This window comes from Aspergillus pseudotamarii (genome assembly GCF_009193445.1).
Source record: "Aspergillus pseudotamarii strain CBS 117625 unplaced genomic scaffold BDV38scaffold_68, whole genome shotgun sequence".
NCBI lineage: Eukaryota > Fungi > Ascomycota > Eurotiomycetes > Eurotiales > Aspergillaceae > Aspergillus > Aspergillus pseudotamarii.
In genome coordinates, this window is record NW_022475082.1 from 101,946 (window position 1) to 117,286 (window position 15,341).

Here is a 15,341-nt window from a genome sequence, read left to right on the forward strand (position 1 = left end):
TTTACCCGTGCGCGGCCCAACGTGACTGACTTACTCTCCGCGATTAAATTCCGATAAATTTACCCTCTTCTACCAACCTACCCTAACAATGTGACATGATGCTTGGAAATACGTCTAACTCACGCATTGCCATTCTATGTTAGGCAATAAAAGTACATCCATTGTTCCATATAACCCCTTCCTGTTCGTGAATCACCTATTTACTGTTACAGAATATCCCATACCGAACCCATATATGGAATGCTAACCCGCCATTAATCTTTCAACCCAGATAAAACCATTAGATAAGCAGGAGGGCGTTTTGTAGCAACCAGATACAACTGAAGGCGTAGTACGCGGGCGACAAACAACTGCCTAGAGCAAGAAAAAGAAAAGGGAAAAAGAGAGAGATACAGAAAGAAATCGAGGAAAAGAGGAAGCAAGGCGAAGGACAGGAAGATTCAATCTATTGCCCAAGATGCATATTTGGATCAACAGGATCCTGATGGTGTGGGTGGTGCTGGTGATGTTGGTGATGCTGGTGTTGTCCGAACTGATCTCCATGCACCTCCTGGCCAAGGGTTTGCATCAAATTCTGCTCGGCGGTTTGATCGAATGCTGCATGAGCACCGGCATCAGGTGGTAAACTGGGAGATGCCGACATGCCGTCATGACCGTGCCCTAAGGGAACCGGCTGAGGGTGTGCGCCAGCTAAGGCCATCATTCCTTTGATTCCTTCGACATGAGCTTTGTCTTCTTCACCTTGCTTCTTCTGCCGCTCCCGTGCTTCACGTTTGGCAGCCTGGGCGGGCGCACGAGTTTTCAATTCACCAGTGACGAACTTCAGGTAGTAGGGAACTTCGATTCCACTCTTAAGGAAGAAAAGTTTCAGGTTGCGTGCCTTGTCTTTGAGCTGAACCTGATTCCGATCTTTCAGTGCTTCGCTAATAGTGCCTCCAGGGCCAAACATGGCTAGAATCTGACTCCAGTGGGGCCCCTTGACACGATCTAGGCCAGCCATCAATGCATTCTCCTCTTCTGTTGTCCAAGGTCTACGCTGGCTTGGTAGGCCCGACTTGCGGCTGCTTGGGGATGACTTCGCCGATGCTGCCATACGAGCCCGCTCGTAGAGGACTTGAGTCGGCTGCGACTGCGAATAATGAGGGATGCCAGGCATGTAACCATGATTAGCGGCTGCAGAGTTTGGCCTTCCAGGAATGGAGACTGGGGCGCCATGGTTATATTGTTGGAAATTCGCCTGGATTGGTCCCTGCTGAAAGGTAGGTTGCGTAGGCTGCGGTTGATAACCTGGGGGTGTAGGACTTGGCTGATACTGCTGATGATGAGGATTCTGCTGAGGTGGAAGCTGGCCACTTGGTTGCGCAGGGGCATAGCCATGATAAATTTGTGCACCTTGCTGCGTGGGGTGATGAGGTACATGTTGCTGCTGGGGCGGCTGCTGCTGCTGTTGAATTGGATGTTGAGGCTGCTGGGGCGGCTGCTGTTGGGGTTGTTGAGGCTGCTGTTGATGATGAACTTGTTGCTGTAGCTGTTGTTGCTGTTGCTGTTGCTGGGACTGCTGCTGAGAGCGTCTCAGCCCATGGCCCTGCAATGCAATCTGTGCTGCACGAGCTGCACGAGCAACGAGATCACCGTGCATGTTTCTGTCAACAGGAACGTCAGGAGGCTGAGAAGCAACTGGAAATTGACCTTGAAGGGGAGCGTTGCTTGGTTCTTGCGTGTCCCCGCTCGAAGACGATGGCTGACGTCCTTTGGTAATCTTCTTCGACTGAATCAAATTAGTACTTAAGATGCACTCGATTAAAGGGGACAACCGGGGCATCGAACCTGCTGATTACTGATCGTGTCGAAATTCTTTGTGACATAAGAGCTAAGATCCCTGAGGAAATCTTCCCAGTGATACTTATCTGGCAAGGCTTTCATCGCTTCTTCATTATTGATATCGTTGAGAAGGATATCACGGCGCGATTTGGCGCGATTTACAAAATCAGTTTCGCTCGGAGCAAGTTGACGAGTTCCTGGACGCCTTTCAAGTAGACGCTGCTCTAAGTCATCGGGAAATAAGTCGTACAACAGCTCAGTTCGTGATCGTTCCGTGTTGTTCATTGAGGCAATGAAGGCCTGTGTCTTCAGCTCTAGGAAGAGCGCTCCTTGTACTTTGAGTAAACGACCACCCTCCGGAACAAAAACATCGAGGAAGTTATCATTCAGCTCGGAAAACCCAATCTCTTGTGTTCCGAAGATGCTGGAGACAAACGAGGCAAGGTTGGCCTTCCTGATGATATCGACTTGAGAAGACTCTGTGAGCTCAAGTTCGGTCGCAGACAGGAAGGACTTTTTGGTTGAGTACACCTTCTTGGTGTGGTCAAAAAGCGACCGCATGGTAGCATAGGCTTGTCCATTTTCGGAATCCGGCTCGGAGACAAATGAGGTGATATCCTGATAAGTAGATTTTGCCAGCAGAGATAGAATTTGGGTAGACTGAACGAATGTTAAAAAATGATTTGTGTCATGCAAAGAGGAAACGCAGTTTCAAAACCAATGCTTACCAGGTTGTCCAGAATGGGCAAACTTTGAATTTTGAGGTGGGAATTTGCTTTGACAAACACCATTCCTTTTGGAGCCGACTGGCCAGAAGTATCCGCTAATTGCTGCTGTCCGATAGCGCATTGTTCCTCGACCCGTTCCGCATGGTTCATGATGCTTGAAATTACTGTAGCTATATCCGTATCGATGTCCTGGTTGGGTTCTGGTGCCACTGCGCTTTCGGCTGGTGTCTCGATGTGACTAGGTTTGTCATCTTGGCGTTCTACCGTGTCGACGATACTAGGACCCAGGGCCGAGGCCAGTTCTTCTTCGATCTGATTTCCTGGTCCTTGATCCATAACAGTGGGCGGTTGTGGTGGAAGCGAAAGGTCTCCTGGTTCCGACTTGAGGCGCGGCTTCTTGGAGGCTCGAGGAGAGACGGCACCGTCGTCTTCTTCGAGGGGCCGGGACATTTTCGGGGCGACTATAAATTATTGAGTTAATGTTTGGTTTCACGTCTATTAAATCATGTAGGAGAGCTCTTGAGTGAGTTCAAGGGAGAATAATGGGCACTCTGCCCTGCTAGTAGGAACGGCCGGATGGAGCAATGGATTGCTGGGAAGACGCGCACGTAACTTACCATTGAGATCCTCATCCTGGGGGATAGAAGTTGGAGGAAGCTCAGAAGAGTCCTGCCCATCGATAGACGGCCTTTCGGCTCGTGTATTCACCATGTTAGGAACAGTCCAGTCGGTCTGCATTGGACGTTGACTTCCAAGAGCAGAAATAAGGGCTTAGGGGTAGGGCGCAGGCGTAGGGCTTGCGAGAGGATGAGACGGGCGGATAAATGGCGTGACAGAATTTTCGCCGGGCGGAAAGGTGACAATCGGAGCCTGAGGCAGCCATGAAGTAACACTACTCGGCAGTATTCATGGCAGTGAATGAATTTAGTAGGGAGGAACACGTCAAGTTTCTCTCTTGTTGCAGTTCAAGATTTATGTATTTTTCTAATCCCCATATCTCCATATGTCCGCACAACTACCTCGTTCTAAAGTAAAAATGCATAAAAGTATGATGTATTGTGGCCTCAGGCATCTGCTCATTCAGTTCAGCAGTCTTATACATACTTGGTCTATTCGATAGCCACGAAAAAAATGGTATCTAGGACTTTCCCTATAGATCATACCATAACCAAGATTCACAGGATGAAAGGCCCAAGGATATCTCTCTTAATCTGTGCTCCGTGCCGTACGCGTCTAATCATCACGGTTGCTTTCGTTGGGATGCTACCTTCCTCAGTCTACACGTCATCGATAGACTATCGTTCCATAGTGAAATATCGTCTCTTGAGTCGCAATCGATCAACGATCAACAAACTTGTCTTGGTACTTGACTAACTTTTTGCAATCCTTTTATGTGGAAAAGCAGTCTATTGAAGATACTTCCTTCCGGGATGGGAAAGAAACCAGCCCGGTTGTTGAAGGTCAACGGCATCTCGAGTGTCTTGACTATCAATAAAGGCCACCGTTGGAAACTAACTGTAGCTGCTGACATTTGAAATATTTAAATAGACTAACCTTCCTTTGATTGACCTAACAGTCGCCCCGAGGTGCACAAACTAGTAGTAATGGGTTACTTTGTTTTACTGAGTACTTAGGACCAGGCCTTGTGAAGCTACCATCGCACCATTCTGGAGGTATGCACTGTCGAGAGTCCACTGGTACTCGGTTCCCCTTACGAAAAAATACGGCTTCATGTCGTCATTTCCCATGGACTTGCCAAAGTCAAATGGGTGCTACCGGAGTCTAGGCCTCAGAGCTTTCATCCCAATGTTTCTAGCTCTTAAGTATACATCCCTCTCCTCCATATACCTGACCTTAGTGAACTGTAATACAGCCCTTTCTCATATTGCTAACCAGGGGCCCTTACTCGCGCTGCTCTTTGTTCTCTATATCTTATCAATGAAAGCCTCCAATAAGATATACTTCCATGAAAAGAACCATTTGATGACCCTGTGCCCACTATGTTAATCCTCAGTCTCCATATCATTACTGCGGCAGCAGTATTATACACATCCCTAGCTTCTGCCCAAGATCTGGAAGAGAAAGTGTGGGCAATCGTTGCCTACAACCTTTATGGAGATAGTATCCCATCAGCCCTACCTCGTCCCAAAGCCTTAACTCCATATGGGGCGGATGACTTGTATGCGGCAGGATCCGTTTTTCGAGACCGCTATGTTGCGATACCTGACAACAATAACACTTCAAATACAAGAATTCAAAACCTATCACCGTATTTAATAGATACCGAAGAGGTGGATGTGTTTTCAACCACTGATCCGTCAGTTGTTGCGTCTGCTCAGGCTTTCATGCAAGGTCTTTACCCACCACTCGAGGAAACTCTCAACGCAACATTTTCCGATTCCCCTTTCCAACTTGCCAATGGCTCTATAGCCACTGCTCCCTTTGGGGGATATCAATATCCCCAGATTATCACGCTTGGTGCGACGGACCCTCGATCAATCAAGTTGGACGGAGATACAGGTTGCCTGCTGCACCAAGTTGCCGATACCGAGTACAAATACAGTCCTGAGGCTCAAGAGATCACGCAGGATTCAGCAGCATTCTATAGCAAGATTTATCCATCATCCCTGTCTGGAGTACTGGATCCTTCTTCGGCTAATTATGCGAATGCCGTTATGATCTCAGAATACTTGGACTACGAGTCTGTGCACAATGAATCATTATTGCATAACATGAACCAGGATGATATAGACCGTGCTCGTTCTCTTGCGGACCGCTACGTTTTCGCAACGAATGGCAATATGACCTCAACAGGGACTAATGCCAGTGACCGTATTCGCACTGTTGCTGGGCGCACCTTAGCCTCAAGTATTTTGGATGCCTTTAACAACAATATCGACTATCGAGGTACCAACGGAAAAATAACATTACTGTTTGGTAATGATGAGCCTGCTGTCGCTCTTTCATCCCTTATGCAACTGGCGTCACCAAAATATGAGAATTTCTACGGACGTCCCACGCCCGGTGCATCGATGGTATTTGAACTTTACAGTTTGGAGAATAACTCCAGTCCAGCGTACCCCGATCCGTCTCAACTTTACATCCGATTTCTCCTGCGAAACGGAACTCATTCGCCTGACTTCCGGTCCTACCCACTCTTTGGACATGGACCTAGCAATATAGCTATTCCTTATACAGAATTTCAAGAAGAAATGGAGGGGGTTTCGCTAGGATCGACGAAAGAATGGTGTCTTCTTTGCAATTCACAAGCTACGTTCTGCTCTGATGTCTTCGATGGGCATCAGAGCCGGCCTACTAGTGATAAGGCCCTGAGTCCTGCAGTTGGTGGTGTCATTGGGGCTGTGGTTACACTTGTAGTGATTGCCGTCATCTCAATTTTCGGATTTCTGGTATGTGGTTTCCGCATGAATCGTACTCGGCAGTCAAGCCTCGGAGGTTTCAAGGGAAACAGCAAAATGGCAAGTGACTCCGATGTCACGTTCAAAAACCCTACATGGGAGGATGTCAAACCGACAGATATGCAAGAGACTCCTAGTAATGGTGCCGGTATAACTGTCGTCAGGGGACATGAGCGCACAGGCAGCTGGGAAATGAGAAGTCAACGACAGAGGAATAATAACAATCACGCCGGGGGTGAGCAAGCCGTATCTCCCTTCAATGAACCAGAGGAGGATGAGTGGCAAATCCACAGTGCTATACAACCAGTCACAGCCCGTGAAAGTGTGTAGTGGGCTGCCTTTCGATAATACTTATGTACTGTTTTTCTTTGCACTTTCAGATTTTTATATTTATATTTATATTTATTTAATTATATTTCTAATTGCTTACTAGTGGTTACCGTTTACTGCTGATTAGTATCTATAGAAGAAAAAATACTCAGTTAATTATCAGATCCGAAACCGGTTGCCCAGTTGCTTTCCAGATTGGGCAGACAACATCACTGTCCATGGACCTTCCGAAAACAAAACAATTCGGGGTCTGCATTTCCGGAGTAACTCTCTTGTGTTATTTCTCTTCAACCTCTTTCTACGCGAAAGACACATGTCTTCCGTCTAGTCATGCTCCTTCATCTTCCCCTCCCTAAATAGCAACATGAAGAAGTATGACATCCAAACTCTACTGGCTTTGAGCCAAAATGCGCGTATAGAGCTCAATAAATTCAGTGACCAGGCACTTGGCTGTATGTACACTTGTTTTGCATTGGAAACCCATGGTCAATACTAATGACGCTCAACTATTGATCTGTGATGCAGACAATCTACTCCGGCAAAACCAAACAAGCACCAACGCCTTAAATGAACAGTCGGCCAATCGGTCAAGAACGGTTTCGAATATTTCACATCAAACTGAAACTTCTCTTAACCGCTTGCACTGTCCAATTCGCGTGCCAAAAGATCCTCCTCGATCGAGTCGCGCACAAACTGATGCTGGCTTTGCGCGTTTCCTCAAGGATCATACATCTCCTAAGCATCAACGAGTTACTGCTGGCGGCAATATTGTTCCTATGGAGCCAAAAACCCCTGCCCCTAAATTCAAATTGCCGGTGCAGAAGAAGCAGGCAAGCGATCACGAGATAGAAGCACTCGGGTCTATCCTAGGGGTCGAGCGCGAAAATATATCCGGAAATACTCCAATAGGGCCATTTGAGACGAACTTTATTAGAAGTGACATATCAAGGAATTCTGCTGGCCCTAGTGGAATCCTCCCGGACCTTGCAAAGCTATCTCTCACCAATGGCATATTTGACGAAACATCTCAAGGATCAGGATGTCCGCCAATTGTCCCATGGCCCGCGCTAGGATATGCCCTACCGTCCGGATATTCTATCGCGTTCAACAATCAGCAACTTCCTCGTGTTGATCAGTACCCCCAAATGGCATATGTACCGGTGTTTCCGGACCAGGTGATGTATGGCATTGATCCAGATATGCACTCGGGAATCCCAGATATGTGCCAAAGCTTGAAGGTGCAGGGCCCTATGTCTTGTATGCCAACATCGGTCCAGCCACACTTAGCTGCGTCAACGGCATCTTCTGACTTTACATCACGCAGTAACGCTGCCAGTACGGGCTCTTCCTCGGCTTTCAGCCAGGGCCAACTGAGTTATGAACCCGGCTATTCGACTTTTACGCCTCAAGTATATCAGTTTGTCAGTGGCCAGTTCCCAGCATCCAAACAGCCACAGTATTTCCCGGGAACGTCCCAAGGAATGCCACACTTGAAATGCTTGGACGAAGCTAAAAAGCAGTATGAGTCTCTTTCATCCCAACTCTCCCGTCTTGACAGGTATATGGCTATACACACCTGGGACATAGACTCTCGGTCGAAAAAGGTGATGGTTGAACAGCGGAAGAGTTTGGTGCGAGAGTTAGACGTAGTCCGAATGTATAGAGAACAGCTGGAACTGATCTTTGGAAAGCCAAGCATGAATGGTTTAAGCGACCAGCAAAGGGTCAATGCTGATTTACTCGCACCACCTATTACCTATCTTACAGAAAGCACGGCAGATTATCAAGGGTTCTTGGGACCAATGTGTTCATCTCCCAGTGGGAGCTGCTCAGGTCAGACATTGCCTGCATACTTGACTCCGCCAACGCTCCCCATGTTTTGCCCAGAAAGTGAAGCTTCCATCCCAGTGCTTCCGTGGCAAAACTTAGGGTACCCAGGCTCAGCTGTAAGTGTTAAAGATATGTCCGCAAACGGAACTCTCGGAAATCCCAATTTGTCTCAGCAAATTGATGAAACGAGAACGAAACTACATGTAAACCAACGAGACAAGCAAATCCTCACATCAAGTTTTAGCGATGAATCTGGCAGCACATGTGATGAACAGGCATCATCTAAGATACCATCACCATTAGATCTTCAACAGCTGTATCACAAAATCGAAGAGGCCACAGAGCGGGGTGAACCTGTTGGCAGACTACTCAAGGAGTTGTCTGTTGTTACCACGCAGCTCCTAAAGCAGAAAAGGGAAGAAGGCAGAATATCTCATCGGTCAGCACGAAGCAAACAGGGTCTGCCGCCCGTTCCAATCGGTAAACCAGATTCGACGAGAGTTACCACACATGGCAGGCCAATGAAACAGGCAAGACACCTCTGGGGATCTGAAGCCCATCCAGGAGAAGCTGCGAGGAGCTGCGGCGACACTTCATCTATGTCAGACAATGAGGCAAATGGGAAACTCTCTTCATCTTATGTGTCCACGACGGACTCATGGGCTACTGTGCATGAAAGAAAGTATGTACTACTTCTTAAAATTCGTTTCTTCCTCGATTGCCGACTCCTAACAATAGCAGCAACCGCTTGGTTAGCATGGGTTCTTTGGAAGACCCCAAATGTGGGAAGAATCCGGAACTTATTTGGGAAAGGTAAGAGGTGCCCCGTTAAATGTGTTAAACCTACTCACAGTATGTTTGTGCAGTCCCCGGTCCATTCCCAAGTACAAAATCGTGTCAGCTGAGACGCATGTTTCAGATGCTCCACAGAACGTTGGATGGATTCAGGAGCGATTAGAAGACAGGCAAGAGGTAAAGCCGAGCAAGGCCACCACGCTACATCGTACCCACAGAACTCGCGGAGGCGACCCAGACATGCACAATATGAAGCTGTCAACATCGTCTTTGAATACCCAGCTCCTGAGTCGAAACCGGGGTTTAGTGTTTCAAAAAACAGCTGCTTTGGCAGTTCCTCAAAACGTCAACGTACAGGCCTATGTTCCCACTTTTGACGGCCCTGGAGATGCGCCTAGAAACGAGACAAACCAGCGACCAATGGAAGCCAGCGATAGACAGATGCAGGATAGCGTATGCTATAGCTCTGTTCAAGAGGCTAGACCATGGTATATGCACAAGCAGCGTCCTAAGCCTAGTCGGGAAACCCTGCGTGACTTCTTTCGCCAAGTTCGAGATGAAGAGCGACGTGAAATGCACAACGCTCAGAACGAGAGTCAATCTAATGGCCGGTAAAGCAATCGCCCCATGGCACCAGTTGCAGCTGTATTATCGTCCACAGCTTCCCCCCCTCCCCTTTTCCACGTTATTCTTGGGCTTTGCTTTTAGACCCTGACTGTTTTTTCTGACCACTACAAAAAAGAAAACAAAAATTACACAGGTGAGTGGGCGAATTGGACAACTAGTGTGGCAGACTTATGGGTGACGATGCTAACTGTAATACAGGAAGTATGGTTGGCAATTGATACAGTATTAGGTTGCATAATATCTTGATCCCCTTTACATTTTTCACCTTGGGTCGACTACCTTAGGAGATGGAGCTCACGCTTTTGTCCCAAATGAACGTGTTTGAATAATTAGTATGCATGATGTTCTCGGATAGGTATGTTTCGAGGCTTTCGGCTACTCAATTCTCTGGAAGAGTAGGCTCCATGTCAATTTGGTGACTATCGAAGGCTGGTCATCTCGTTTCTCGGTGGGTATCTCTATACGAGTTTAGTATGAATCAAGTCCTAGTTGAAACTTCTTCCATAGACTGAGCTCTGCAGCTCGGGACAAATCTCCTAGCATTGGCCCCGAGTATTGCATATATACACACTCACTCAACTTCCGACCTGGCTAAGTTAGCGGGCTCTTAGTGAGAAAGCACCATCATTCCGTAAGCCTCACAAGTTGTGAGCAACGATTCTTGGCATGAAATCACCAACGTTAGACCCACTTATTTACTTAGGTTACATATGATCGGCGTACCATCGACTAGTTCGATAATAAGTACTCTGTACAGAGTACTTGGTAGTTGGTTAGTGGGTACGGAGTAGAATGTAAATCACCCAACAGTCCATGGGTGGATTAATAGGCAAGTAGTATTTTCTCGTAGAATAGCCCGAGGTTGAAAGACGGATCTGGATACTTCCCAGCTGAATGTACAAGCTTCCCCGGAAGTGGGTAGGAGTATCATTGTGCCTAAGGCGGTGTTTACGGTGGAGTAGATATGCTGCGCGCTCATTGTACTATCTTACTGAGAAGATGCTATATTGCCACGCAGCATGAAGATATGATAATGATTAGTTTATTATGCTTAGTTTTGTCAGGTCTCTTCGTGAATCGTTGATACAGAACCGATGGGAACAAGCTATATCATTGCATGAATCAGCTGCAGCATTTATATTGAGTCTCTAACAAGCGGGATATATAATGAACCATTTCTACTTCTTTTAGGGATAGAACGCAGGCATACATGCCGGAATTTCGATACCATCAAACAGTAGGCTCACCTGAGGGGCAAGAAGGGAGCAGTCACAGTGTGAATCAGTTTCGCGTCGCAAAAGAAGTGGATCCAACATTTACGCGAGACTATTTATATTTCATCCTCGTTTACGGAGTAGTCGCCTCCTGAAGCGAAACATTACTGGTAGCCTCAATCTGGGTCCTTTTGCATGGGTCTCGGATGAGCCCGTGCTCTGAATCCTTTCGAGGTTGTCAAATATTTGACCCTGAGACAGCGGGTTCTGGTTAAGATACGGGCTGAGATGTGAAATATGATATGATGTCTGAGGCGTGTGTACGTATATCTATGCAGTTGCGTGATGAAGCATCTGTAAATACTATTCTATAATTCAGGATGAATATACTAGTAGTAGATGACAATGAATGCGAGAGATATTAATTGCTAAGGTGATGCGCCCAGCCACGCTAGTCCCGGTTTATTCCTTGACCCTGACCAATGACTTGCAAGCGAGGAACCATGTTTTAACCTTCGGCTGTCATTTGGGCAATTTTGAATTTCTTGAAGAGAGGAGAAATGAGAAGAATATTGGAATGAAGGAAAAGTGAACCGAATTAGACGAACAAGAAAATGAAAAATAAAAATATCGAACTAACTAACAATCGGCGTACTTTTTATTAATAATCCGGAATGGTGGCAAGTGTTGCATTATTCATCCAAGATAGTATGATTTTGTCTGAGTTGAAACCCTAGCCATGACTCGGCATGTCCCGATGGTTGCGGAATCCATCCATGGTGAAACCCCAGACCAGAAGAAGTAGTAGCAGGAACAATCCATTGGACTGCGGGTGATATTGACCCGTGACTGATCTTGGAAACAGTAAAGTCGATGGCGGATTTATTGACTAAGCCCGAAATTCCCAATCTTTCCTCCACGTCTCCACTTTGTATTCCCTCCCCTTCCCTCTTTCTTCTCTCTCTTTCCTCCCTTCTCCATTCAATGTTTCCACCCCAGGTTGGAAAGGATAGTTTAAATTAACACGCCGTCTCTCGTTCCTCAGTCTCGACTTTCTTTAACCGAGTTCGTGCCCCAGTTCGAGTACTCCGACGGTGATTTGACGAGTACTTGTACCTCGCTTTCCCCCATGTCACTATCAGTTTGCGGGTGGACGTCCCTTTGATCGCAATCATTAGCACCGCCTTCTTCCCCGCCGTTTCTAGCCCGCTGCTCGGTCCCCTTCCTTGCATCGATCAATCCAGACTATCACCCCCTTCTTTATTCTCCCACTAAATTTGATTATTATCAACCTCGTGGAACACTCACCCAATCCCTGGTATACGTCCAGGTGAAATCGTCGGCATGACCCAACTTTTCGCCTCCAGTCCGTCCAATGTGTCGAACGAGAAACGTGGAAACTTTCCTAGCCTCTCTCTCCCGTCCAAAAAACATACCAATGAGTCGAGTCATCTCCCGACGAAGATCAAGAACTTTTTCCGCATAAATAGCTCGAGCAGCAATTCGTCTCATCACAGTCATAGCCACAGTGGCGATAGGGATAGAGAGGGCAGTTCTCACACCAGCGCCAAGACCGAATCTAAGTCCGCCTTTAGGCAATCGCGATTCCTTCCTACCATTGGTCGCAATCGCTCGACCACTGTTGCTAGCGAAGGTAACCCTCTGGATGAGGGAGTGTCTCCAACTGCAACAGCAAATCCGTATTTCGTTCATCAGGGGCAACCTTCCTTACAGCATCGCAATGACGGTTCGGAGCCTTCCTCTCCGCCGGACACTCCAGAGCTACAGGTCGACGGTGTCTCCGCTGCCGAGCAAGCCACCACTGCCAACAAAACCGAATTAGCTCGAAAGCTTCGCCGCGTCGCTTCCGCCCCGAATGCACAGGGTTTATTTGCCCGGGGCGAGAATGATGGACGCCCCCAGACGGCTGAAACTGGAAACCAGCCCCCAGTGGAAGAAACAGACTCTCAGATCACTATCGCGGAGGATACAGTCGGGAGTCTCGCCGTACCTAAACTTGGTTCCGATGGCAAGATCCCAAGTCCCGGCGAGATTCGCAACCAGGTTGCCTTCCGCAGAACGTATAGCTCCAACTCGATTAAAATTCGGAATGTGGAGGTTGGGCCAAGCAGTTTCGACAAGATCAAGTTGATCGGAAAAGGTGACGTAGGGAAGGTTTATCTCGTTCGCGAAAAGAAGACGAGCCGCTTATATGCTATGAAGGGTGAGTTTGCCCTGGTTCCATTACACAGATCTAGGGCATTCAAATGTTCTGGGGATCTTATATTCTATACCCTTACTGACAACACTAGTCCTGAGCAAGAAAGAAATGATCAAACGAAACAAAATCAAGAGGGCGTTGGCCGAACAGGAGATCCTCGCCACAAGTAACCATCCTTTTATTGTCACGCTTTACCATTCTTTCCAGTCCGAGGATTATCTCTACTTGTGTATGGAGTATTGTAGCGGTGGTGAATTTTTCCGAGGTGCGTATAGATTTAAGATTTCCATCTCGACTATCCGCTAATTTAGACTCTGTAGCTCTTCAGACACGTCCAGGGAAATGCATTTCCGAAGACGCGGCGCGGTTCTATGCGGCGGAAGTTACAGCCGCTCTAGAGTACCTTCATCTCATGGGCTTTATCTACCGTGATCTAAAGCCAGAGAGTATGTTATCCTGTGATACACTAATGATAGTAGCCCCTATACTGACGGTAGATAATTCAGACATCCTTCTGCATCAGTCTGGTCATATAATGCTGTCAGATTTCGACCTGTCCAAACAATCGGGCCCTGGTGGAGCACCCACCATGATTCCGGCGCGGAGCGGCAACTCGACGACGTCTCTGCCCACCATCGACACAAAGTCATGCATTGCCGATTTCCGGACGAACTCCTTTGTAGGAACGGAGGAGTACATTGCGCCGGAGGTCATTAAGGGCTGCGGACATACCAGCGCAGTTGATTGGTGGACCCTTGGCATCTTGATCTATGAGATGCTGTACGGCACAACGCCTTTCAAGGGTAAGAACAGGAACGCAACGTTTGGAAACATCCTCCGAGATGACGTACCATTCCCTGAACATGGGGGGGCCCAACAAATCTCCAAGTGAGACTCTACTATTTTCACATTAATGTGGCATACGCTAACAACATGGCTATAGTATGTGTAAGTCTTTGATCCGTAAGTTGTTGATTAAAGATGAGACGAAACGTCTTGGAGCTCGTGCCGGTGCCTCAGATGTCAAGACTCACCCGTTCTTCCGGCAAACACAATGGGCACTTATTCGCCATATGAAGCCTCCGATGATCCCTCATCAAAGCCGAGGAACGGAAACTCTCAATTTCCGCAATGTTAAAGAAAGCGCCAGCGTTGATATTGGCGGCAGCAACCCTACCAAGATGAAGGGTGTCCCTATGGATTCGGGTCTTGCCACGCCCAATGGGGAAGTGAACGACCCATTTGAAGAGTTCAACAGCGTTACTCTTCATCATGACGGAGATATGTAATTCGTCGACCGATGGATGCTACGGTGGCCTTACTGCTTTCTTGGCACACGACCGATTAGACCGTTTGAGCATCCCTTGCATAGCTCTGGAGCTCATTTCACGACGATAACGCATGAAAGATCTTTCTATCCGAAGCAACAGTTTCTTACAGCTATAATCTGGAGTACGGGAGCTTAGAAATATTTCTTTCTTTTTTTGCTTGTTTGAAGACTTGTTTGATTTTTTCCGTTCTCCGATATTCATCGGCCTGTGTCTGCGTATTACGGCTATTAAGCCTACCTCCATGGGATGACCTCTCGGTTTCTTGCTTTTTTAACTATCCGGCGCAGCGATGTACACGTTTTGCTTTTGCTCCCATTTATCACTCACAATTGCAAAGGGCGGCGTTTACGATTTCGGTTATATGGCAGAGCAGACTTGTTTTTGCGGATCATCCGCTGCGATTGTTCGCCTGTGAACAGGCGAATTAAAAAGGATACGAAGACTTTACATTTGGTATTTGTTTTTGCTTGCATTGGTTTTTCTTGTTTCTATGAAGACAACATTTGGATGTCTTGGTATCCATATGTTAACAGGCCCGGCGCCAGGACGTATGTTAGAGCTACAACAATCATGAGATCCCATTTTATTGCATTTATCTGGATGAAGAGTTGCTTCAACACTGGAGATCCTCAATGCGACTTTCACTGTTGCTGGGAGTAGTGCGAGGCATGCAGAAATCATTATCTCGCAAGAGCTCATCAGTGATGTTTAAAAGATAGCCCGACGAACTGCAAACAGGTTCATTCACCTGTGATTCAAAATATCCTACCGGCGTAAATCTTACCTTGACGCCCACATGCGCTTTGAACGCGCTTGGGAAGCGAGTGAGGTTGATTTTGACCCCTAATAGACCTGACAGCGATAAGGTATTCCTGAGCCTTGTCCCCCAGTTCTGCTCCAACATGATGCACCGGGTGATTCTTAAAACTAACCAATGGTGTCTGATGTCAGAGGCGACGATCAGCATTTAATCACGAGTACATTTCAGGAGGCCCCATGTGCTTTTCTCCATTTCCACACGGTTT

The 15,341-nt window shown here is 47.3% G+C and overlaps 5 protein-coding genes across 5 annotated transcripts; 4 read left to right on the forward strand and 1 right to left on the reverse strand.

Annotated features, from left to right (window-relative positions):
• Window positions 1-114: 114 nt before the first annotated feature.
• BDV38DRAFT_258579 (putative MYB DNA binding protein (Tbf1)) lies at window positions 115-3,337 on the reverse strand. The gene is made up of 4 exons (XM_032055743.1): window positions 3,167-3,337; window positions 2,550-3,010; window positions 1,828-2,481; window positions 115-1,768 (listed from the first exon to the last, which is right to left on the reverse strand). Exons 1-4 carry the CDS (start codon window positions 3,285-3,287, stop codon window positions 446-448), a joined length of 2,559 nt encoding a protein of 852 aa, XP_031909392.1. The 5' UTR covers window positions 3,288-3,337; the 3' UTR covers window positions 115-445.
• Window positions 3,338-4,549: 1,212 nt separating this feature from the next.
• BDV38DRAFT_296132 (uncharacterized protein) lies at window positions 4,550-6,298 on the forward strand (the record flags this gene model as incomplete). Its single annotated transcript, XM_032062865.1, has 1 exon — window positions 4,550-6,298. One exon carries the CDS (start codon window positions 4,550-4,552, stop codon window positions 6,296-6,298), a length of 1,749 nt encoding a protein of 582 aa, XP_031909393.1.
• A 364-nt stretch (window positions 6,299-6,662) lies between these two features.
• Window positions 6,663-9,538, forward strand: BDV38DRAFT_286921 (uncharacterized protein; the record flags this gene model as incomplete). Its single annotated transcript, XM_032060773.1, has 4 exons — window positions 6,663-6,750; window positions 6,824-8,810; window positions 8,870-8,941; window positions 8,995-9,538. The coding sequence occupies 4 exons, from the start codon at window positions 6,663-6,665 to the stop codon at window positions 9,536-9,538; spliced, it is 2,691 nt and encodes an 896-aa protein (XP_031909394.1).
• A 2,107-nt stretch (window positions 9,539-11,645) lies between these two features.
• On the forward strand, window positions 11,646-14,418 carry BDV38DRAFT_187063 (putative serine/threonine protein kinase (Nrc-2)). Its single transcript, XM_032052189.1, has 5 exons — window positions 11,646-12,988; window positions 13,077-13,250; window positions 13,306-13,431; window positions 13,492-13,873; window positions 13,929-14,418. The coding sequence occupies exons 1-5, from the start codon at window positions 12,109-12,111 to the stop codon at window positions 14,272-14,274; spliced, it is 1,908 nt and encodes a 635-aa protein (XP_031909395.1). The 5' UTR covers window positions 11,646-12,108; the 3' UTR covers window positions 14,275-14,418.
• Window positions 14,411-15,144, forward strand: BDV38DRAFT_187123 (uncharacterized protein). The gene has a single exon (XM_032052191.1). It carries the CDS (start codon window positions 14,563-14,565, stop codon window positions 14,974-14,976), a length of 414 nt encoding a protein of 137 aa, XP_031909396.1. The 5' UTR covers window positions 14,411-14,562; the 3' UTR covers window positions 14,977-15,144.
• The last annotated feature ends 197 nt before the right edge of the window (window positions 15,145-15,341 follow it).

Bases quoted from the DNA above. Each gene is read 5' to 3' on its own strand.
- BDV38DRAFT_258579 (XM_032055743.1), bottom strand. From the start codon at position 3,287: ATGCAGACCGACTGGACTGTTCCTAACATGGTGAATACACGAGCCGAA. The intron at 2,482-2,549 runs GTAAGCATTGGT...ACATTCGTTCAG, and splicing joins TGCCCATTCTGGACAACCTG to TCTACCCAAATTCTATCTCT. The intron at 1,769-1,827 runs GTTCGATGCCCC...AATTTGATTCAG, and splicing joins ACACGATCAGTAATCAGCAG to TCGAAGAAGATTACCAAAGG.
- BDV38DRAFT_187063 (XM_032052189.1), top strand. From the start codon at position 12,109: ATGACCCAACTTTTCGCCTCCAGTCCGTCCAATGTGTCGAACGAGAAA. The intron at 12,989-13,076 runs GTGAGTTTGCCC...TGACAACACTAG, and splicing joins CCGCTTATATGCTATGAAGG to TCCTGAGCAAGAAAGAAATG. The intron at 13,251-13,305 runs GTGCGTATAGAT...TAGACTCTGTAG, and splicing joins CGGTGGTGAATTTTTCCGAG to CTCTTCAGACACGTCCAGGG.
- BDV38DRAFT_187123 (XM_032052191.1), top strand. From the start codon at position 14,563: ATGACCTCTCGGTTTCTTGCTTTTTTAACTATCCGGCGCAGCGATGTA.